This window comes from Lepidochelys kempii, chromosome 7 (assembly GCF_965140285.1).
Source record: "Lepidochelys kempii isolate rLepKem1 chromosome 7, rLepKem1.hap1, whole genome shotgun sequence".
NCBI classification, from domain to species: Eukaryota; Metazoa; Chordata; order Testudines; family Cheloniidae; genus Lepidochelys; species Lepidochelys kempii.
In genome coordinates this window covers 28,888,466-28,913,908 of record NC_136386.1, presented here as the reverse complement: position 1 = coordinate 28,913,908, position 25,443 = coordinate 28,888,466, and the positions used below count along the sequence as shown (strand labels likewise).

Below are 25,443 nucleotides of genomic sequence, written 5' to 3'. Positions count from 1 at the left end.
CAAATCTGACATTTAAATGATTGGCAGCATTCCATGTCCTTCGTTTTAATCAGGAAGGGGTTTAACCCTTCTTAGGCATGCTAAGGGAACCAACGGTCTATTTGAACATTAAGGGTGTTAATTCAAAGGATTTTTTTGAAGATCTTGTTTTGAGAGAGATTATATGTCTCTGCCAACTTGGCAATGAGGGAAGGGATGACTGTGCTGTGGGAGCTTTATAAGAAAGGCACACCTGCCTAAAAACATGTCTTTGGAAGATCTTTATTTGCCAAAAGACAGGCATCTGCTTGCTTCTCAGTTTGTGGTAATCAGCAATAGAAAATAATAAAGTTAGTCAATCATGGAAGCAACACACAGTAGCATAGCAAGAGAACCAAAATGAAGCACAGTGCCCGGAAGATATCAGAGCAATACCTTAACTATTACGCACTGTAGTCCAATTTGCCTCACAGCAATGTTATCTTCTGCACTTATCAAAAGATATCAACACCTTATTATGAAACGAACACCAGCATGACTTCACACGTTAAAAAATAAAAAAAAATCTTTGCCCTAGTCTAATCTCTTACCAACAGGGTGCGTGTGAGAATCAATGACACTGTAAACTCCATCAGCACTAGATTATGGGCCAAATCTTTAAAGTTACTTCAGCACCTCCCTCCCATTGAAATCAAGATGAAGTAAGCACCTAAACAGCGTTAAAAAATCAGGCCCTTTGATTTTAAAAGATGCTGGACAAATCAAAGAATGTAAGCTAACACAGAACACTGAGTCCAAACCACCAAACCAAAACCCCAATACAGCTGTGAACAAAAGGGAAACAGGTATGACTTCAACTTTTGTTAGAAGCTTCAAGCTAAACCCTGGTCATTTAAACCCCGTTTTGCCAGTCCACTAACCCACACATCCCAATCCCTTACCTTTAAAAGGGCTTCCATGTGTCCTACTGTCACCCAGTCCCTCTCCTGTGAAGTGTCTTCTAGCTAGCCAACCCATTCACTGGGATCTTCAAGCAGTGCCAGATGGCCACTACCATACATCAATCAGGGGCCGGGGTTTCCCTAGCTACAGCACAATGGATTGTGGGGTGCCTCATCCTTCCCAGGCTCTTTCATCTGGCAGAAGCAGGACTGTTTCTTCTGCCATTGCTCCTCAATGAGTGTACTGAAAAGACCAGGACAGATACCCGAGGATTCAGTGGATAGAAAGGAAGGCATCACCAGTTTTCTTACTAAAGGCTTCACTCTCAAGTTACTCCAAAAATCTTCTAAGTGCAGGGGCGCTCTCAGCCCTGAAAATCCCAGGACACGAGACGCAAGCCACCAGGGCTGAAGATGGGGGGTGGGGGGGAGGAGGGAAGGGAATGAGGAAATTGCAATGTTCCTATTCAGTCCTGTCTCTCCCTGCAGAGGAGCTGAGTTATTAGAGGCTGGTAGGGCTAATCCCAGCAGTCAGCCACACTATTAGACAGTTCCAGCTTGCAACACCACCTGCTGCCACAGGGGGACTCCTGATGGGGCTGAAGTATTTGGGCAGCAAGCAGAGGGACTGTGTATAAAACAGAGTAGAAAGTTCTTAGGGGCTAATTCAGATTAGCCCCTCCAGAGACAGGGTATGGGGTCTATGCTCCTACTTCTTGAGGTCAAGTAAGGACAGAGGGGGGTGGAATAAAGGAAGGTGGTCTTAAGCCAGAGGAATTGGTTCTCACTCAGCTTGATGGTACTAGGCAAGTCTCTGACTCAAGGAGGATTCTGAGCCTGAGTGGGGAGTCAGGTGGAAACAGGAAGGGTTTGAGGGCTAATTTTTGAGTCAAGGGAAAAGAAGGGATTCAGACTCCGGGGGGAATTCAATAGAAGGGAGAGCTATCAAGCAGAAGAAAGTTTCAGGGCAGAGAGGGGTTGGTCAAAGAAATTTGGGGATGAGGTTCTGGACTTGCAGAGGGATGGGCTGGCTTGGTAGGGCTGAGTGTGGAAAAATGAAGGAGGGAGAGAGAGAAAGTGTTAAAGCAGTAGGGGAAGACAGAATAAGATCCGAGGGGCAGAAGTCTATGGAAAGGAGAGAGAAAAAAGAAAAGGTCAGGAAGGGGAGAATAGGGAGGGGGTCACATTGCTCCTTAATATAGTACTTCTCCATTTTTTATTCTGAAAGGGGCCTCTCTTTCTTTCACACCTCCCCACCAACATCCTTCACCCCCCACCTACGTATTCTCCTGTGACACCCACTCTCCCACTGTCCATATTTCAGTTTGGAAAATGTGGTCCCCCTTTGGGAAGGGGGGGATGGTCTGATGTATGGAGGTGGTAGGAAAGAAAGCAGTGGAGGGGTCTCTGCTACCTGAAGTTCCACCACTTATTTTGGTCACCAGCTACCACCACCTCCCCCTTTACACTTAATAGAGAGAGGGTTTCCAGGGACCGTTCAGAGGAGTCACTTTTAGGCTTTGCATATATACCGTTCAAAGTGACCTAAGTCTCCACAGGACTCAGCAGCTTTCCTGAAATCTACAAACATTTACAAGAGCTTTGAAGCACAAAAACACACAGCATGATTCACAGCTGATCAGAGGTGAAATTCGGGCCTGATTGAACTCCCACTGATGAAAGCTGGGTCCAGGATTGCACCCCAGGTGTCTATAGTGAGCATAACGTAACAAAACAGATTGCTAAGCCACTCTGATGCCTAAAATTTCCTGAATGACCTAAGTTTAGGGACATATATCCAGATAACCCTCAAACAGTCTGACACCTCATATCACATCGATAGAGAAACTTTTGCTTTTAGATCAAGTGATGGGAAACCTCATTTCCACTCATGAATAGAGATCTTAAGTAACTTTTTTTTTTTATTCTGGTTTTGAAGCTCCTGGATTCACATATTTTAGATGTTACATTCCCATCTTACGCAGTTCATTGTTTAGACAAAAGTGCTGGCGAGAGATTAAGAAGGGAAACTGATAATTGGAAAACAAATTTGTAAGAACACTCAGCATTCAGAAGACTTGCCTGCCATTTCCCAAGATGCACTTTTGTTCCAGAAATAATGGTTAGCTGATAGATCAGGGCAAAATCGCACCCTACGAAAGCATTCAGGGAGGATATGGACACATCATTTTATGGTCAAAGAGTAACAGTCAACAAATTGATGTTTTGTAGAAGGTCAAAGACTTTCTTTTTTAGGAGACAGGAAACAAAGAGAGATAAGACTAAAGCACACATACAGAAAAATAGAATGAGCAATAAGCAAGACAATGGGAATTGACAGCCAGAAAGATATAGAGGGTGTATAGAAATTGGCAATGCCACATCTGTACATCCAGATCTAGCATCTCATACTGCCCACACAAAGAATGTGTCTATATAAAATAAGTGCCACGGCAGGTTACAAATTATATTTTAACTACACAAGAAGTCAGATTTTAACTCAGCCAAAGACATCTGATTCTGTGCCTATTATAAAAGATAATTTCCTTATTTTAGTTCAGGGACATTCTCCTCCCTGTGCCCTTCCCCATTAGAAAATGGTAGTAAAAAGCCCAGGAATGTGGTATTGTTCTACCCAGAATAAAAATATATCTGGTGACTTTCAAAGACAAAGGGATGCCAAGCAAATGTTGAAGTAGCACTAGTTAGGGTTCTGAAATAAGACAGCACTAAAGTTCCAGTTTCCTGACTGAAGTGTACGACGTAGACCAGTGACTCTCAACATTTCCAGACAACTGTACCTCTTTCAGGAGTCTGATTTGTCTTGCGTACCCCCAAGTTACAACTCACTTAAAAAGCGCTTGCATACAAAAATCAGACAAAAATACAAAATTTACTGAAAAATTTGCTTACTTTCTCATTTTTACCATATAATTATAAAATAAATCCACTAGAATATAAATACTATACTTACATTTCAGTCTATAGTACATAGAGCAGTATAAACATGTTACTGTCTGTGTGAAATTCTACTTTGTACTGACTTTGCCAGTGCTTTTTATGTAGCCTGTTGTAAAACTAGGCAAATATCTAGATGAGCTGATGAACCCTTTGGAAGACCTCTGCGTACCCTCAGGGTCCATGTACCCCTAGTTGAGAACGACTGACCTATTTATTACATTGTATTCTCTAACCGCAAAGTGTGTGTAATCTGATGTGATAGCTTGAACAATAAACTGAAGAAAGGCAGTTTCTCTTTCCAGAAATTGGCCTACAGCCTTATATTTAGAAACAGAGTCTTTCCTTTGGTTATTGCCAGACTGCTGCATATAGCATGGCCCTATTCACATACTCAAATCAATTAGCATTTTTCTCCATGAGCAGATCAAGGATTATTCTTCTGATTCTGTGCATGATGGCTCTCCCAGCAAATCACAATCAACATGACTGTCAATGATCTCCAAACTGTTCACTGGAAGTGGAGTGAAGATGGATTAGTCTAAATAATAATAAAGCAACACTCAAGATGGGAACAGAAGATTGGATTGTCCAGTCTAGCTCCCTGCCAACGCAGGATTTTACCCTACAGTGTTTTGCCCAGTCTAGTTTCAAATGTCTCAGGTGTCACCATTGCTCTAAAAAGGCTGTTTTTTTCTTCAGGCTAACAAATCTCAACATCAGGAAGTTCTTCCCAATATTCAGTGTGAGTTTTCTCTGACTTAATTTCAACCCATTTTCCTAGCTATGTCCCTCCTTCCCTCACCCAAGCCCTACATATTGAATTCTATAACCTTTCCTCAAAGCATTCTTTTGAGCCCACTGATAATTTTGGGCCTGGTCTACACTTAAAATTTCACTCAGAGGTATGACAAATCCACATCCCTGACCAACGTGGCTAGACCAACCTAACCCCCAGTGTAGACACAGCTAGATCAACAGAAGAACATGTCTGTTGACCCAGCTACTGTCACTCAGGAGGTGGCGTTCCTACAGCGGTGGAAAAACCCCTTCCAGAGCTGTGGGCTGCATCTACAGTATAAGGTTATGCTGGCAAAACTACAGCACCACAGCTATGCTGCTGTAGTCCCAGTAGCACAGATGTAGCCTCTGTTGCTCTTCTCTGCACTCTCTCAAATTTGTCAACTCTGAATGGAAAATCCCATGTGCAGTTTTATTATATCCCTATAGAAAGCAACTACTATCTCACTACTCCATGGTACGATCCCTCTGTAGCCCAACACAGCATTGCCTATTTGATTTTGCTGTCATATCCCATTGTAAACGTGTGTCTAATTTGTCTCCTCATATCTGTAAAACATATATTCCACTTTAACTGTCTGAAGCTTTGCTGGTTAATTAATGCCTGGCCTTCCTCTACTCTGAGATCCTAAAGAGTCTACCCTATTTTCTCTTCTACTCTAATATTAAAGACCTATTTTAATGTCCATTAATCATTGACAACAACATTCTTGTCAAGCAGATTTGAAGTTAACTCCATCTTCTGCAGCAGTCTGGGAGAAGATTCTCAGGAATTTAGTGCCAGACTACACAAATTAAGAGAGATTTGGGGAAAGTCTTTACAACTAACAATGTTAACAGGGCAGGAAGTTATGAACTGAAGAAAGATGTCACAGGGTACATCTGACCTATCAGTGTAATTTTGTCATAACTGATATATGTAAACAGTTGAAGTTTTGGCTAGGTGTAAACTCACAACATCATTGTATTTGCCTTAAAAGAAAAAAATCTACCAATGTAGTAAGAAGCATAGTTTTTGCAAGCTACCATATCTCTGGGATGTAATATGGGCTTAGCTTATTCTATTTAATTCTGTTGAGATCTTAACTCACAACTACCTGACCTGGACTACATCACTGTTTAAAATTACTTATAATGAGTAAATACCAAAACAACCCATTAGGCTGAACTGTATTCGTGACACTCCAAGGTGTTGTTATAATCAGGGGAGTTATGTTCAGGGATGTGTATAATGTTCTGATGGAGGGAGTTTCGGAGTGAGAGGAGTGTTGGAGCTCTATACTGTGTGCTCTATACAACAGGGAAAAAACAGTTACCGACCTTTGTAACGGTTGTTGTTCGAAATCTGTGCTCATGTCCATTCCATTCTAAGTGTGTGTGCACCAACGTACACAGTTGTCAGAGACTTTTGCCTTGGCAGTATCTGTAGGGTTGACTGTGGTGCCCCCTGAAGAGCCGTGCTCATGCGTCAGTATATTAGGCACCGCTGACCCTACGCCCTCTCAGTTCCTTCTTGCCAGCAACTCCGAAAGAGGGGCAGGAAGGTGGGTAATGGAATGGATATGAGCAACACATCTTGAAGAACAACAGTTACAAAAGGCAGGTAACCATTTTTTTCTTCTTCGAGTGCTTTCTATGCTAGGTGACTCACAAGCAGTATCCTTGGAGGTGGGCTTGGACTTCACATTTTGGCAGTTTGTAGTACTGCTCTACAGAAGCCAGCATCGTCCCGGGAGCGCAGCCTCCATGAGGAGGGCCCTCAAGCAGATATCTGGGTCCTTTTGGGTTCTAGGTTGAAAGTTTTTACAGATTTGACACTTGTCCTTTCTATGGGATTCCCCCAATACTTCAAGCAACTGTCGTGGGGGGTCACTGATAGGCATTGGCCTGCTGTATGTCAAACATGGTTTGAAGCTGGTAGAGCAGGGCATGCCCTACTCTGGAGAGGGAAGCCCAACCAACCGGGCCTCCAACTACCAGCTAACCTAACACTTAACTTAATGGCTAACTATGTACCTACAAACTATGTACAAAGAAGATAAAGGCTGTAAAGAACCGCTAATGCTCTTGTGATCTGCAAGACAAAGTGCTTCAAGCAACCATCACCGGTGATAAGAAGGAACTGAGAGGGCTTGGGGTTGGCAGCGCCTAATATACCGATGCATGAACATGGCACTCAAGGGGTCACCACAGCCGACCCTACGGATACCACTAAGGCAAAAGTCTCCGACAACTGTGCCCATGGTCACGCACACACCAGAATGGAATCAACATGAGCAAGCACTCAAAGACCAACAAAAACTTAAGATATTAAACAGTGTCATATGAAACCAGAAGAATACGGTCAAACCCAGGCTATGCTAATGGGTGCTCAGAGCTGGGTGGTGAGCACACAAATTAGCTCTGCAGTGAAAACATACTATTAGAAAAAGTTATATTGGGTTACTGGATTAAATCCTTTCTTTATCCTCCTTTTTACAGAGACCAAAGTAGTGGCATTCGCTTAAAGCCTAAACGTGCAGCCTTACTCATGCTGCACAGCCTCTCTGACTTCAGTCGAACTCTTCACCTCAGCTACAGCTGAAGCTGTACTCCAATTTCTGATGAGATTAACGGTTCCAAAACTGGAGTCACCTAGCGTTCTAGTTTCAATAGCCAGCACCATTTTTCTGGCTTCACAGATACTGCAAGTTTCCTTGTGAATAATCATCCAACCCCGAAGACTGCCTGTAGTCCAGTGTTTTTGGGAGCCAGTGAATAAAAAGGAAGTGACTAACATGTTTTTTGTCTCTCTAGCCACTTCTATAAACTGTTCAGCAGGAGATAGCCCTTAAAAACATGCTGATGATTCACTAAAATAACTTCAGGTTTATTATAATCAAACCAACTGCAGATAAAGTCTGCTGCCCACTTTTCCCAGTTAAGCTCCAAACAATGTCTCACAGCTCTTTGTAATTTACAGAAACAGATGTGGAGATGTAGCAATTTGGACACTTGTCAAACAGTGACTAAATGTTGTTTCTAGAGATTTCCTTTGCCTTCCTCTCTTTTTTTTTTTTTTTGGGGGGGGGTGATCTACCAAATAACAAAGACCTCAGAAAGAATCAATACATTCAAATCCATGGACTTTCGCTTCACTGGATAGGTGTTGGGTGGATCTGTAAAATGTTAGTGTAATGCACTCTAAGGCCTTGTCTACACACAAGAGTTGTACCACTAATTGTCCCAATATCTAGTTCTACACTGCTTTAACTATATTAGTAGCACAACCCCCCTAGTGTGGACACTGTTATACCGGTCTAGAAGTTCTTATGCCAATGTAGTTGATTCCCATGAGGAAATAAACTGTGCCAGTACAAGGCATCTTTATAATGATTTACCTGTATTCACACTAGAGGTTGTACTGGGTAACTAGTTTGTTTTACCCAAACAAATCACACCCCTAACTGAAATAGTTGTACTGGAACAAAATTGGTGTATAGTTTAGGTATATGCTGGCAATGCAGACACTGCTCTCGGTCGTGTCCAAATCCACTTTCACTGAATGGATGATAGAAAAAAGCTGCTTTTTTCTAAATAGCACAGAAATCAGAAGCCTGGCTGGAAACAACAGAGAAAGGTGTGACGTTAAAGAAGCTCTGTTACAGTGGTTATCAAAATGTAAGGAGTCAAGTTAAAGGCACTAAAGATTGACGTCCTCAATCTGCTTCACCAGATGTCCTCAATTCTTTTGTGGAAGTCGAGTGCTGCATCTATACCTTGGCTTCAGTGACTGACTGGCCGCTCTCCTGAAACTGGCAGTTGCAGCGCTAGTTACTCTCAGATGCGGGGATGTTTTTTATGTTGTAGACAACTGTTCGTTAGACCCCAGACTGACACCACCAACTCTTTTCACAGAGGTCATTAAGTTAGTTGTCACGTGATGGCAACTTTCAGCCACTTTTGAAAACGACTAGATTCAACCAATTATCCAAAAGATGACAGGCTTATTATTCCCATTACCATTCCCCTGACCTGGCCTCTGTTTAATGGAAAGGGGAGCAGAAAAACCAGAACCACCACACACAGCAGGAAGCAGCCATTTCCTTAACTTGCCTTACCACATGCTTTCCCCTTCAGCCATGCCTGTTTGGACAATGGATAACAAATTAAAGAGATCAACTTCTGACACATGAACGAATGATAGCTTTGACTCAGTGCAGTGCAAACTATCCCAAAACTTCAGCAAATCCTTCATTCTGGATTGACAACACTAGTCACGACAGCAACGGACCTCTCTCGTGAGCAATAAAAAGACAAAACATGGTAGGATTTCATGAGTTAGCCCCATATTCATTTGTGACTGAAAGAGAGAATAAAAATTAAACAAACTTGTGAAGAACACGGATTTCAATCCCTTTCATCTAGGAAGAGAACATCTGACCTGCATTTACAGACCGGATCCCCATGTTCAGCCACCAACCCAAAATATTATCTTACATGCAAGAGAGTTGAGAGGAATCTATCTGGCTTTAAGATTAAACTCGATAAGTTTATGGAGGAGATGGTATGATGGGATAACATGGTTTTGGTAATTAAATATTCACGGTAAATAGGCCTAATGGACTGTGATGGGATATTAGATGGGGTGGGATCTGAGTTACCCAGGAAAGAATGTTCTGTAGTATCTGGCTGGTGAATCTTGCCCATATGCTTAGGGTTTAGCTGATCGCCATATTTGGGGTCGGGAAGGAATTTTCCTCCAGGGCAGATTGGAAGAGGCCCTGGAGGTTTTTCACCTTCCTCTGTAGCATGGGGCACAGGTCACTTGCTGGAGGATTCTCTGCTCCTTGAAGTCTTTAAACCACGATTTGAGGACTTCAATAGCTCAGACATAGGTGAGAGGTTTTTCACAGGAGTGGGTGGGTGAGATTCTGTGGCCTGCGTTGTGCAGGAGGTCAGACTAGATGATCATAATGGTCCCTTCTGACCTAAATATCTATGAATCTATGACATATTAGTAAGGTAGCAAAACTAGGGTATTTTGTGGAATTTCTTTTTCAACCTGACTTACAAAATTGCTGTGAATGGCATAGGCACAGAAAAATATAGGCAGTAAGAAGACAGAGAAATTAACAATAATAATTAGTATAAGAGCTGGTGCAGTGAAAGCACAAGTCAGTACTCCGGTGACCATTCACTAACAGAGTATTTGTGCTTCCTATTTGGACTATTTTTTGTCACGTTCCTCCCTCATCCCTAACACCAACCTAAAATGGCTTGAAAAAATATCTTAGAAGCAGTTCTGGGTCAGTTTGCTAGCTGCCAAGATACTAAATACAACTGTTTTTCTTCAAGTACATTACAATTACGCTTTAGAATGTACTACACATGCTCTTTCCTATTTTCAAACCTTTGCCTCTCAAACACACGCCAAACAAATCTTACTTGGAAATACTGCCAGAGGCCACTGTCCCATAATGGAGGTAGCAAACCCAGAGCCACGAACCCAAAACAGTGCCCCTATTTTCTGTGGCCTATAAAAACTGTAATACTGCTGGAGTTTGAGAAGAAGATTTCATCCAGCAGCAAAAGAACACTTTTAATAATGGTTTGCCAGGTTATTTCAAGCCACAGTCATGCCGGTTAGAATGTTCTCAGTCACACTACATTGTGTATGTAGTTTTCAGATCAGATAAAAGATTACCTCACAGGGGATTGTTTTACTTTTCCAGAGCTTATGCTGGTCAGAAAACCCTGAGCAGACAAAGGTCAAAATGAAGGTCATAAGAAGCCATCATTAAAAAAAAAAAAAAAAAAAAAAGCGTTATGTTCCTTGCAGTGCAGCACCACCAATGGTCACATACCAGCTTATTTAAAAGGGGCGCAATTCCCAATTCACCTTGGAATCTTACCACTAACTGAACCTTTGAGACTCTTATTACATAAAAAACAATAGATTAATAAATATCATGGCAAAAATTTCTGCACTGACGAGTTACTTTAAACCTGGAATTTGAAAATATACAGTACAGTTAAAGAGTAACACGTGCATCTCTTTGAATTTCCAGCATCAATTTATTTTTCAAAATTCTGACTCTTTGGGATGCAGCCATTACAGGAAGAGAAATGCTGTTGTTAACATCTTTCCCCTGAATATATCAGTGCACAACAACAATGGAGAAATCAGGAGCAGATGCCTCTTGAAATACATGCAAAGCAAATCAATTGAATTTCCATGACAATTCATCTTCTTTGAAATGGATTTTATATTATTTCTCAAAGGGCTACAAATGATATATGCTACTTCCCCATTGTAAAAATAAAAAATTCTCATCGTTATCAAAAAAAGGGGAAGTTGTCAGTGTAAAATCAACTCCAATGAAGATAAAAGGTGGGAAAAAAACAGCTGCCATCTGTAACCATATGCAATATGCTGAGACAGTACCCAGCAGCGTGCCTGTATCATACGGTTATCACCATATTTGAACTTCCTGTAATGAACAAAAGACAGGCAATTACTCTGCCAATTTACCCAGACATCCCTTCCAGTGCTCTAGAGTCAATGGAGGGTGGGGGAAGAGAGAGAGAGAGAAAAAAAAGAAAGAAAAAATTCACACTGTGACTCTTCTAATTCTTTCAATATGTTGGGGTGATAAGGAATCCAGTCTTGCAGATCACATTTGATAGGCTTGGTTCCTTTGGGAAATCGACCTGTCTTTGGTATGCTTTTATGAAAGAGTCTTGTTAGTCCACAAACAAAAGCTTTCAGCCAAATAGAGCTTTGAATAGTCAGTTTCAAGCTCCATTAATGATTTAAAAAACTGCATCGTCTCAATAGGCTTTCTTCTAAACCATAAATAAATAATGCTTTCTTCAATAAATTGAAAAAAAATTTCACATTAAAATACTATGTGTCCACTTGCTAGAGTATTTTGTTTGAATTTTTAGGCCCTCTCTAGTCCCACAGGTATGAATTCCAGAGGGAATCAAGTCTATTTTGTGAGGGTATTAAGGATCCAAATGTGTTTTTCCTGAAATTGGTGTTTGCCATGGCATCTTCTCTACCTCCCCAAACTGTTGTGCAAAGTGCTGTGTGTCAGATGTATGCTGCCCCTCCCCTTCAGAGGGTGCATTTCACAGTGGTGAGATACATGCATGCTTTCTAACACATTTTGGAAACTTTTGGAATGAAAAGCAATATATAAATGTAACTTCTTTAAAAGCGTTTTCTCCCCCTAGGAAGCATGAAAATGGAAATGAGTGATGTGAGATATCAAACCCTCCCCACAAGGAGGAAAACAAAAAAAAAAAAAAAAAGAAGAAGAGGGGAAACTGAATTCAACCCTGAAAAATAATCAGAGCCTCTAAGAGCAAAGTTACTTGAGAAACTGTAACTTTGTGCTTTCACACGTCATATTCAGCTCAGGACAGCAATCTAAAGAAAATAAAGACAGCTACATCTGCTGACTCTGCCAAACAAATTTTTCAAATTTGGCTATTTCATTAATATATCAGGAAGAGGGTCGGGAGCTGCCCAGCTGTGGAGAGGGTTGAGATTTTTTTGTTTGTTTATTTTCAAGAAATAGTATCTAAAAACCACAAAATTTTCAAAACGTTTAAATAAATGAATTATGAAGTGTTTTACTGTATTTTTGACCAGCTCTATAATATACTTAGTCCACTCTCTCCTTCACTTTCTCCATTATTGCTTCTGCTAACCTTTACTCTCCTGATTTTCATCTCCCTCTGGCTGTGTCTGGACTACCCATTTTTGAGCCCTGGTATAAGTTTTAGTGTGGCTCAGGCACTGTATAAAAGACAAAGAATATAAAGAAAATAAAGGCATAAATAACACTTGAGCCTTGTTTATACCAACAGTCAAAAAACCAAAAACAAACAACAAGCACCACACTAAATTTGGTAGTGAAGAGACAGCCTCTGACTGCTCCTTTAGCATCTCTGTAATGGTCTTTTTTCCCCCTCTCTTTTCCACCCTTCATCCCCTCCTCTTATTCATCTACATTCCCTCTTTAGGTGGCTACCTCTGCTCCCACAGCCTCAGCCTCTACGCCAATGACAAATTTACCTCTCAGCTCACACCCTTTTCCCTCTTGTACCTTCAACTGTTTCTGGTCTCCTAGGTGTCTTGCTAGAATCTTCAACTCACTCTCTCCAAACCTGTTTTCTACTTGACCCATTTACTACATTTCTGTATCAAACTTAACTATGCAGGTCAGTCCTTTTGTTCCACAACCAACACTGACAACTCCACTGTTCTTCACCTCTTATCCACCTGCAACCTCTTCCCACACACATTTCTCCAAAATGCTGTTGCTAAAGCTGTCTCTGTTTCCCACTGCTCTGATCACGTCACCTTCCTTCATGAAATCCTTCACTGGTCTCCTGTATGTCAGGAGCTCAGAAACAGATGCCTCATTCTCACTCTCATTTACATCTCTGATACGATCTCTCTCTTTTGCTCTTCATGCACCACTATTTCCTTTCTCCTTTTTGCTTCTTTCAACCTTTTCTAAAACTTAGGCCATGTCTACATTACAACGGCCCAGCTACAGCGCTGCAGCTATGCCGCTGTTGTGCTACATCGATGGCAAGGGTTTTTCCGTCACCAGACTTAATCCACCTCTCCAAGACATGGTAGCTCGTGGTATCTACAGTGGGGGTTAGGTTGACCTAACTATGTTGCACAGGGCAGGAAATTTTTCACAGCCTGCAGTGACGTAGCTAGATCGATCAAATTTTTAGGTATAGACCAGGCCCCAGCTTCACACCTACTCTTCTATATTCTATTTATCATTAAGCAACCCCTCTTTCCTCCTATAAGTCTCTTCCAGGACTTTCTACTTTGTTCTCATAAATCTTTCTTCCCCACCCCTTACATGAACTGTTTTCCCACGTCCTGTCTTGTCTATTTTATTTTGATTATAAAATCTTCAGGCTAGGGAATGAGGCTTACTCCATCTGCCTGACTGCAGTGTGTGCACGCAAATTTATGATGCTATATGACTAACAATATCTTCATCCTTACCTCACCTCATTGTGTTGCAAATTGGCAAGTTGAGGCCTTTATTTTCAGTTTCCTGGCAGGTGCATCTGAATAGAAGTACTATCTCAACTTGGATTTTTTGTGTATTTTTTTTAAAAAAGAAAAAAACCTCAAACAATACTAAATTAAAGAGACCTAGCTGAATTAGGTAAATAGTTTACCAGTTTATTTGAGAGGGGAAAAACAGAGGATAACAATACACAAAGGACTAATCAGCATTTTAGCTATAAATCCTACTGGGAAAGAGAAGTGCACCCATGACTTTGGGAATACTCTTCCCATTACTTATGATGCTACGGCAAGTGCTTATGGGAACTTGGAGGACTTGAACAATTGCCCTACTGTGTACTTAGAGAAGAGCACCAGACAGTGCTGCTATAGGCAGACGGGCGCTTTGAGTCTAATAGCCAGCTTAATGAGCTACCATGGTGACAGTGTTGGCACCTAAAAATACACACTTGCTAGAAATCAAAACACAGACAAACTGCTATGAACACAGCAGGCTCTGTGCTTTTCAGCAACATCTTTCCCATCTCCAGTTCTGTATTTTAATGTCAAGACTCAAAACCCAGGAAACTGATCTTGAATGGGTGATGCTGTCACCTCTAGGGCTCAAGTAACTAAAGAACCCAAGACCACTGCCAGGCACCTATGTGAGCTGGGCCTATTGGGAGCCTTATGTGGGGAGTGGGGCCAGGATATCGCACTTCTATGAGGGCCCAGGGCAAACCTGAAGCTTCTGACCCTGAGGGGTTGCCTGACTTAGTCTGGGGTATCTGGGCTAGGTGAAAGAGCCAGTGCTGCCCACAGGAAGCAAACCCTTGGCTGATCCCTTAGGGCAGTGGTTCTCAAAGCCGGTCTGTCACTTGTTCAGGGTAAGCCCCTGGCGGGCCGGGCCAGTTTGTTAACCTGCCTCGTCCGCAGGTTCGGCCGATCACAGCTCCCGCTGGCTGCGGTTCGCCGCTCCAGGCCAATGGAGGCTGCGGGAAGGGCGGCACATCCCTCAGCCCATGCCGCTTTCTGCAGCCCCCATTGGCCTAGAGTGGCGAACCGCGGCCAGTGGGAACCGTGATCGGCCGAACTGGCTGACGCGACAGGTTAACAAACCGGCCAGCCCCGCCAGGAGCTTACCCTGAACAAGCAGCGGACTGGCTTTGAGAACCACTGCCTAAGGGGAGAGTGATCAAGAGAGGCAACATTTTGAGAAACCCAAGCACAGGGGCTTTTGCCCTCCCTGTTGAGATGTTTTGCCACAGCAGCTGTCTGGGAGGGTTCCCCAACCTTGGGCATTCCCTTTCCTCTGACTGCCCCAGGCCTTTGTGCCTGAAGCCATGCTCCAGTTCAAATGGTAAAAGCAACAGGAGGAAAAATCCTGCTTCAGCACACTGACCTGAAAGCCCTCTACATGACTTTTTCTAGCTCCGCTGTTGGCTGGGGTAGACGCTGCAGACTCCTGCTGCTAAAAAGGAGAGGATCCGAGTGCTGGATCACACTGCAAATGCTGCTGGCACTGAGCAAATGCTGCTCCTGCCTTAGGCTAGTGCCCTCTCCCTGTTGGAAATGCTGCTTAGAAAGAGGGAGAAAAAAAAAATCCTGCCTGGTAAGCAGGCCCAGAGAGAGCGCCTTCAGAACATCTCTCTACCCTTAAAAAAGGCAGACGTCTAGGCTGCAGACAGTACATAAATACTGTCAACAGGAGGAGTTAGTGTGCAGCCTAGCTGGGCATGGCAGAAGTCACCAAAGGGAATTGCTTCCTCGAGTGTGAGTTGAAGTCAGAAAGCTTGCCCATCAGTACAGGGCTGATGTAGCACTGGATACTTATGTGGAAGAGAAAAGGGCACTAAGTGCAGTGAATGGGCTAATTCCTTAATACAACATTAACCTGCTACCCTACTTCGCCTCCTCGGTTTCTTTGTCCCCATAGGAGAAAGGGTTGGTCTTAGGAAATAAACAAAACTGTCATGTACAAAATGTTGCCCCTCTGCAAATATACTTTTATAAAACTCTGTGACTCCTCCCACAGGACAATACTTTTGGGAGGGGGGAAAAAAAAAACTGTCAGCATTAACCATGCAAAAAAAAAAAAAAAAGTAAACAAAAACTAGGTGGGATTGGGGAAGCAAAGGGAGAAATCCCTGCAGGTAACAGAATCAGGAAACTGCATTTTGTAAATTATCCTGCGGTTTGACATGCATTTTCTCTACATAGCGCAGCCAAGCGAAGATGACTGATAATACAGAACAAAGCAACACAAAAAGCTTCCTTAGGAAAATAACTGCCACTTTATGGTTTTAGAGGAATGACGCTTGTCCATACCTTCCTGATAACCATGAATAAGAGAGTTTTGTTTTTCAATCATAATTTTCTGCAGATTATATAGAGCCATGTCATTTTAGCCTGCCTAGTACTTAAATAGTTTGATTTTTTTTTTAAACCCAGATACTGAAACAATACAGACAATTGTTCTGAGATATATTTTCTTCTTCGGTTTATATAACGGAGGCATCTTTCCACTTTCCATGCTCTTCTGGGAAAGCACCGCTCAATTATTTTTTGGCTCCTATCTACTGTACGTGGCTAACATTGAGGGTTGGAATAATCCGCTTTGCAATCCTACTGCTAAAATGCAGAAGAGATGAAAGAAGAGAAAAGGGAGTGGTAATTACTAATTGTTCAGGAGGGGTCCCTTCAATGACTCCTCCAGGGCACAAGAGCTGCTGAGCTAGCTAATGGCAGCACTTGAACTCACATCTGGTAACCACCCTGTCAACCTGTCTCAACAGGACTGAACTAGATGATTCAACGGAAAACGGTCAAAAGCACTTGGATCTACTCCAGCAACTTCAGGTGTACCAGAGGTCATTTTTTCCTTAGCAAAACACTGATCACCTCCACATGAGTGCTTATGAGAAGACAGTTTTATTGCACATCCCCTTTCGGACACAGTTTCTGATGGTGACAACAGCATGAGGTAGATGTTTGTTCTAGCTCTTTAGACTGAAAATAAAGTATACATTTTTAACAATGAAAGGAATTAACCATTGGAACAACTTACCACAGTCATGATGGATTCTCCATTGCTGACAATTTTAAAATCAATATTGGATGTTTTTCTTAAAGATATGTTTTGCGAATTATTTTGGTGAAGTTCTATGGCCTGTGTTACACAGGAGGTCAGACTAGATGATCACAATGGTCTATTCTTGCCTTGGAATCTATTAATTATTTTAGGCATCCAATGTCAACCACATCCTGCTACATTACATGACCACTAATATTGTCCAATATAACTCCAGATGAGCTGCTAATCAGTCTCAGTACAACCACTTCCCTGTTCTATTATTGAGGATAGACTGATCTTTCTTTTATGTTGAGATTAAAAAAAAAAAGGATACCAGGTTGACAAGCATGGAAACTGAAGGCCTATATCCACACAATAGGTCACTGCATGGGTAGTGCTAGCTTCCCACACCAACCATGCCAAATATATCACTTCTAAAAATGAGACTGGGATTCAGTCTCCTCATCCATCAAATTCTCGACTTCGGGACAGTTTTGCTATACGCCACTAGGAAATGGACTGAAGCCACCTCAGATCTCGTTGACAAAACACCCTCCTTCATCAGGTGACAAGTCACTACCAGCCTGGACCGGATCTGAAATGAACAGAGAGGAGGCGAACAGCGCTCTGTTCCATTAGAGATCTCAGGAGCCAGCCCGTACCTTTTGAAGAAATCTGTCTAATAGTAGTAAAACAGAACTTCCCAAACATACACACTGAATGGGCCAAATCCTGCACAGGGACTCTGACAGGTGATAGGGGGAGAGGGGCAAATTGCAGTAGTGTCTGTGACCTGGATAGTTCTCCTCCACAGTGGATGTTAGCCAATGGATCTGTCTGTACAGTCATTGACCAGTTAGCCATACCCCATGCCATCTATGTTGCTGTTGAGAGGATAATTCACAGGGAATGGAGTCTTTTTTTGGACTATGGTCTGGTGTCTGTCTTTCTACGCAAATCTAGGGCTGTCCATGCCTGCATGGTGAATGGAGTGGGGAGACTTTCCTCACCAATCAACAACTGCTGTTGCATAATCTCCTCCAATTCTCCCCTATAATGGCTTTGAATAAACTCACTTATATGTACTGTATCCATAAATCTTTATAGAAAGAGAAGCCTGTATGTCTCTTCCCAGTTACACTCAACCAAGTAGCTAAACGATTTAGCTATTCAACCCACTGAAGATGATGATGACGAAACAGGAATTGTTTGAAGTTTTGCCACTTCTTGACCCACTGCTTTGGAAAATGGTGAGTCTAGGTTAGATATTTGCTGCATTTTGACTTGGCTCCAAATAGACTGGAGAACTTGTGATAGCTACAACAACACTGTTAACGCTGCCGCAACATTAGAGCTATTAATGGTAATTACAGGATAGTTTAAATTTAAATGTGGTGCAGAAGCAAGCACCTTCACAGGGGTGGGGGGTGGATGGATCCTAAAATATATTAGCCAGCTGACCCAGATGTTTTCACTTTAACATTAAAGGCCTTCTGTTATTTTTTTCCTAGCAGAAGAAACAGCTGGGACTTAAATGGGAAAAAGAGAAAAGCAATGAGATGACAGAGAGGAAATGACATACAACCACTCTTTCTAAAGCAGCATTATTCTTAAGTACTCAAACTCATCAGCAGGAGTCTAAATTTTAGAATACACACACACACACACACACACACACACACACACACACTATAGCAAAATACATGGTTTCTCAAACTTCGAACATTTTTTTAAATGCAGGATTCCTCGGAGTTTAATAGATCCATTTAAAATTTATAGTCAAACATGAAATTAAATTCTTTACATTATTCTCACAGCTGATTTCTAGTCAGATGTAGAAGGTGAAGAAATTCAGCAGATTTTCCCCACTCCAAAACACAGAAAACTTCAAACTTCCAACTTCCTTTTTTAAACAGAGGAAGAATCTCCCTGAGTTCCCATGAGTGATCTGATGTCACTGTTTCCCTCTTTACAGCTGCTCAGCTCTCTCAGCACAAATCTACAAAAAAAAGTTTCCATCTCATGCAAACAGCATGTGTGTACTGGGGGAGGGATGGACCTGAATCAAGCTAAACAGCCTGTCCTAATGCAAGCATGACAACATTTTATTAATCAACATGATGCCTCCAAGCAAATCAGGCAGAGTTGTTTCAGCATGACAGCACAAAAAACATCAACTGCAGCTGGTGACTCGTTGATTTTGGATTGTAATCTGCCTATCAGCACATTTTAAGGAACATTTGGAATTTCATTAAGTGCACAAAGCCCTGGCGGTGGGAGTGGGGGATATGACAGGGGAAAGAGAAAGGAACGGGAAAGAATTTAAACTGTTCTTAATAGTAGTAAATAAATACATGATAGCTTTGCATGTGCTTGCAGAGACTGGTTCATATGCTCATGTTGCCTGAGCATATTAGCATGGCTGGACTCCAGCTTTATAGTCCTGCGATCATGGCACAGGATCAGCGATAGAAGAGAGTTAGATTATTCCTACTCAATAACTTGTAGTAATTCATGCTGCAAATCCCCATGCTGTTATACTTAAAAGGCTAGGTATTGACTGATTCTATTCTACTGTGCTGAAATAATTGAATTTTCCAGAAGGACTCAATTTAAGATTTCCCACTTCTGCAGAATTTCTCCTACCATGTATTTTCCATGTATATGCCATTCAATTACAGAGAAGAGAAAGAAAACTAAACCAGGCGCCTCTGTAAGTCACTTAGCAATGTGAAATATATACCAGTGGTATCAGATAATTAACCTATAGAGAACTACCCCAACAGTCCAGTATCCAAGGATTCAAAGGCAGGTGCAAGAAGTCTCATAATAAACAATTATGAAATAACTTCCCTGCAATTTATCGCTTTTAGACTTTTTTTATCCTATCTAAATTTAAGGAATTGTTTGACGTCTGTGAACTTTATACTCAAAATGTTACCGGTTTCACCTCCCTCCATACCTGTATGATTTTGTTTTTATTTGAAGTATAAGAGTTCATAAATAATGGAATTGTTTGTTTAATCAGTTATACGTCTCTATTTTCTCTCTCCAGATAGCCCAGCACTATTAATATTGTGCAGCCATAACACTAAAGGAATATTATGATCAGCACTGAAATAAAAGGGTCAGATCTCTTGCAACAGCAATTTAACTGACCTTTGAAAAGCAGTCTGTTACCATGAGATAAATACAAACTTATAACTATAACACAAAGAAATCATATTAGGACCTTGACAGTAACTAAGTTCAAGGTTTTTATCCCATGCATGTGTGTCTTTTCAAGTTAGGCTGCAGGAAGTTCTAAGTTTACTATATAAATAAAAGGGCCAAATTCTATCCCATCTCACATATTGATCCAACCCCATTGATTTCACTGTAGAAGTTGCTACCAGGGTGCAAGCCAAGACAGAACTGAGTCAGGATATTCTTTCTGCCTGAGCTAAGCAATTTTCCTGTTTCTTAGCTGATACAGTGCTTTCTTACACTCCCAAGAGCAACACCCTGTCCTACTGGCTGCGGGGTAAATACACGGAATACTGACCCAGGATGACTTCACAGGTATGAAGTAGAACACTGATTTCACAATGGGAGAAACAAAGTGTTCTCACAATTCATGCTATGATGCACAGCATCCATTCGCCCTTACCTCTTTCAGTTCCTGTGCAACAGAATTAAGGCGTTCATTTTCAGACTGGGTATTGGCAAGGACATTCCTCAGCTGCTTTAGCTCAGTCTGCAGCTCCATTACTTTTTTCATGTAGTACTCTTCTTTGGTAGCAGACTCCTGAATCAAGGTCTCCTCCCTGCTCTCTCCATCTGCTGCTACCTTCTTGTGGTTGGTATGAGCCTGCCCAAAAGCCTAGGATGGTCAGAAAAAAATGATATCTTTGATTAATAAACACATCGACCTTTGCATAAAAATTACTTCCATTTCAATAGTTCCCAAACAAACTTTTCCACATTTCAGAACTTCAAAATAAACAATTAAATAATCTTTTCTTGCACTTCAATCTATCCATTACAGCGCAGATCGTTAACTGGGGCAAACCAGCTTAGCTGCATTGACTTCAAAGGAGCTACACTAATGTACACCAGCTGAGGCTCTGGCTGTATGCGGATAATGACCTGACTCTGTAATTAGAAGCCATTTTGCCCAAGCAAGGCCCCTGAAAATAGCAGGATAGGGCCCCAGTGGTGTTCCGAGTGACTTATTCATGATGCATAAACAAATACACATATAGAACCTTGGATACATTCACATACCTGAGAGACTATCTACTATATTTCATACTGTTTGAAATTCCAGTGTTGATAGCTTACTCATCATTTTTGTGACCGCCGTTTTAGTCTACATGCTAGGCCAATAAATAAACTTTGTACACAAGGGAAAACAACCAATGTTCCTTTAAAATCTGGATGGGATAACTGTTAAAATGGGCAATATCAAACAATGGCTCACGATACTAATGAAGGACCTCCTTTTGAATGCCATATATATTAGTAAAATCTACTGTCTTCATACAGCATGAGCACAGGTACTCAAAACAGGGAGATAGTGGACCAGTTCTTAATTTGCTGTTGCCACAACAAAGTGATTTTATTTCCTGGTTCAACTTCTAGCTCTGAAGATGGATCTTTAAAACAAACATTGCAGTGTATCCAGCTTTTATGTCAAATCCTCTTGCCAACGCTACCCATATTTGTGATGTGGATCAGGACTCAGGGTCCCAATTCAGCAAAACACTTGATAGGATTATGCACATGCTTAAAATTAAGCACATGCTTACATCTCATTGACTAATGGCATTTAATCATGTTTTCAAGTGCTTTCCTGAATCAAGACCTTAGTCTCCAACTGGACAAGATATCTCTGTGTGATGATCAGATACAGTACTTTTATCCCCCCTCCCTTGCCTTTCCCCCTAAGGCATGGTATACAGTGTAAGTGGTCAGGTCCAGGGCTGTGAAGATTGAATGAATAGTGGAAAACAGATTTTATGCTAACAGGCTGTTCTGTTTCCTGGTTTTCATTTGTGATGAGAAAAGCATCTCGCAGCAAAATTCTCCTTTGAGATGTAAGCATATAGGTCTTATAGACTCAATGAGCATCAGATGGCAGAACCTGTTTTTAGAACCCAGGCAATTGCTTTCACTAAAACACATTATAAAGCAAAGGGTTTCTTAATAATTTAAGTAGGTATATACTGGTAACAATCTGCCTGACAGATGGACTGGAGTCAATGAGATTAATGAATGCTATCTTTAAACAACTGTACGTGTTTCTGCCCCAGTCCATTCCGAGACGAATTTGGGTCTTCCAGGTGTCAGCAGTTTTCAGGGTGCCTGTCTCCGTATGGCAGGTTTTTCACAGCTAATATTATTATGATGCTTTAAGCCAAATCAATGACAAACTAACATCTCCTTTCCAAAGGAAACTCCTTGTCTAGTCAACTGTAAATTTTTTCCATTTTTTTCCTCCGCTCTTCGAATGTATCCCATCATCACAAAAGGAAATTTGCTTCCAATATATATAAGTAAGTTTCAGCATTTCATTCTTCTGCATATTAGAGAGGAAGCATTTACTGATATAGTACTTATTGAATACATCAGGGCTGAAACAGATGCTTGATAATGTCTGCCCTGTCCAGTGTTAAAGGCACCCACTTACTGCTCTTATCAGAGTGAATTCGATTTCAGATAAGCAAATCAGAGAACACCTGACATATATCCAGGGAGGAAATACTGGCCAAATTCACTCAGCCAACCCGAGGGAAATTAAAAAGCGTCACATTTCTGACAGAAAGTAAAGCACCATCTGTGCAAGTCCTTGTCAAATGAGTTTCAACTGTACAAAGCAGCTTAAAAGCCTAATACCTCAGATCTCCATAAGTGTCAAAGGGATGACAAAAAATATATATATATATAAGCTGCTTCTCCTCCACACACTGACATTTTTTCCCCAAGAATTAAAATCAGTCTGTTATGGACCTGCATTTATTTGAAGTCTATAATATAGAGACAGAGGATCTGACATCCACTTATACAGTAAAATCAACTGTTTTCAATATGGTAGGCTTTTCTTACCGGTAGACTGCTAACACTGAGCAGGTTACAACAAATTAAGCCCTTTTTTTTACTATGTGATCAGAAAAGTCTAAGCAAAATTAAAACAAGTCATTTAGTAAATTACCTACAGAGAAATTCTTGAGAGCAATGGCTAGTTTACATTTAATCCTTTGGTCACAGGTGTCAAGTTGAGGATTTCTTGTAGGAGTTAATGACTCTCACATATCAGCAATCAAGTATTTCATCATCACATCACTGGTGCAAATACAACCTAAGGCCAAGATCATAGGAACATAGCAATTGCCATACTGGATCAGACCAGTGGTCCTTTTAGTCCAGTAGTCTGTCTCCAACAGTTGCCAGGACCAGATACTTCAGAGGAAGGTGGAAGAAAACCTCCTAATCTCTAGTAGTTGGGAGATTGGTTTAAACCCTGAAGCATGAGGCTTAATAGCTCTTCCAAAATGTATATTGTCATTCATGATTATAACTCTGGATATTCTTGTTATCCACATAACATATACCATCTCTTTTAGAATCTTGATTTGTTTATGATGGTGTCCTGTGGCAATGAGTTCCACAGTTTAATCGCACATTGTGTGAAAATATCTTTCCATTTAATAAGTTCAAATTTGCCATTTTTTTAATGTCATTGACTGTCCCTTTGTTCTTGTGTTATAAGATAGAGAGAACAGAAGCTCCTGATCTATCTTCTTGGAACCTTTGTTATTTTATATACCTCTCATTTTTACTCTTGTTCATCTCCTTTCCAAGGTAAACTATCCCAATCTTTTCAATCTCTCTTCATATAAGTTTTCCCATTCCCCTGATTATTCTGAGAGCGCTCTCTGAGCCTTCCCTTAATTCCGCAGCATCATGAAATATGTTGTTATAAATTGCGACAAATAAATAAAATCTGCTCACATGGACTGACTGCAGAATTGTGACTGAAGTCAACAGTGACTAAGGTCCCAGTCCCACAATTTATCCTGTGCCAAGTCCCAGTGAAGACCCACATGCATCACATTGCAAGATAAAGGCCTAAAAGACTTAACAGTCCATACTATCCAATGGATGTGGGATGTCCTGTTTGAAGGAGGTTACTGGTTTCCATACAGTGAATAGATAACCCCATCACAAAGCCAACCATCACAACAGAGCCCCTTATTGGTGATTTGAGCAGGAATCAAAGGTTATATGGGTAAGGAGACCTAACTACTTTCTAAACTCCAGTGTGTGGTCCACCCAAATAAGGTTGAGGCAGGGCACTGTGGTAAACACACACTGATACTATCCAAGATACACTAATTACATACACTTACTATATACCAGAAGCCTTTACTCACAAAGCTGTCAGCCTGGTAACTTTCTCTAATACTAAAAATGCCAAAAGAAAAAAAAACACAGAGTTCTCCCATTTTTAATCATGTCTCACTATGCCTCTCTTCTACTTAAGAGTGGGGATCCCATATGTTCATGTTACAACTAACTGCAATAGGCTGTGTGGAATGGGAAAATTTTATTTTAACCCAGATGTCCATAAAATGTAATTACCATCCATGGCTACGGGCCAGGTCTGTCTTAAAAATCCTACGTTATGAGAAAAACAGGTTTTAGTAACGTGCATGAAACCCATGAACATTAAAGCATCATTAAAACCAGTGGTGTTCACGGCCTCCTTTTACTTTCTTTGCTATTTAGATGCAAGAACCATTGGGGGGGATGGGGAGAATTCAGAGTTGATTAAGTAATGCTTCTCTTACTCCTCTACCGAACGCTCATTTTTCTTTCACCTACTAAATGACCTGGTTATTGTGCTGTGATTAACAAGCTTCAAATACCAGCATTTCCCGAGGCTTTTAAGAAAAAGTGGAGGCAAACATCTAAGTGCTCACTGCACAAAGAAATATCATCAGGCATAGCTACGCTACAGCTTATGTTGCTCGGGGGGCTGAATAAATCACCTCCTCCCACCCCCGAGCGACATCAGTTACATTGATATAAGTGCTGGTGTGGATACTGCTATGTATATCTAGGCTACAGCTACCGCCGCTCGCGGGGGCTGGAGCAGTTAAGCCGAAGGGAGAGCGCTCTCCCATCGGCTTAGAGTGGCTACATTAGCAGAGCTTGCAGCTGCGCCGCTGTAAAACTCTCTAGTGTGGCAGTAGCCAAGAAGAAGAAGGAGGCCAGTTATAAAGGGATCGTTGTAGAAGAGCGTTTTTAAGTGTCACTAAAATGCAACCCTGACTGGATAATTCGCAATCGAAGGTCTGTGACTACTATGTGGTCATGCAATTAAAGAGATCATAATGCATACACACAAGTTAAGGTTGCCCCAGCCAACTTTAATACTGCTGTTGCCTAACTTTTGTGTGCTTGAGTTTGCAACCTTAATAATGTTCTTTTCACTCAGTTTGTGTGTGTGAGATATGTATTAATTTATACACAGAGAAAGAGACACACACTTTTTCCTGCATGTTAGTCTAGGAAGCTACCAAAATCCATACAGGTTTTGGTGGATGGTGACTTTGTAAATTCTGGAAGATACCAACATTAAAAGGACTACCAGAGCTCTCTCTGGCCTGTCC

At 41.4% G+C, this 25,443-nt stretch overlaps 1 protein-coding gene across 2 annotated transcripts in view; it reads right to left on the bottom strand.

The window, feature by feature from the left end:
- The window catches only part of BICD2 (BICD cargo adaptor 2), a 169,107-nt gene that overhangs the window by 60,392 nt on the left and 83,272 nt on the right, over positions 1-25,443 (bottom strand). For both annotated transcript variants that reach the window (XM_073351569.1, XM_073351568.1), the window contains exon 2: positions 20,436-20,648. In XM_073351569.1, coding sequence (XP_073207670.1) covers positions 20,436-20,648 — 213 coding nt within the window. The remainder of the gene's footprint in view (positions 1-20,435; positions 20,649-25,443) is intronic.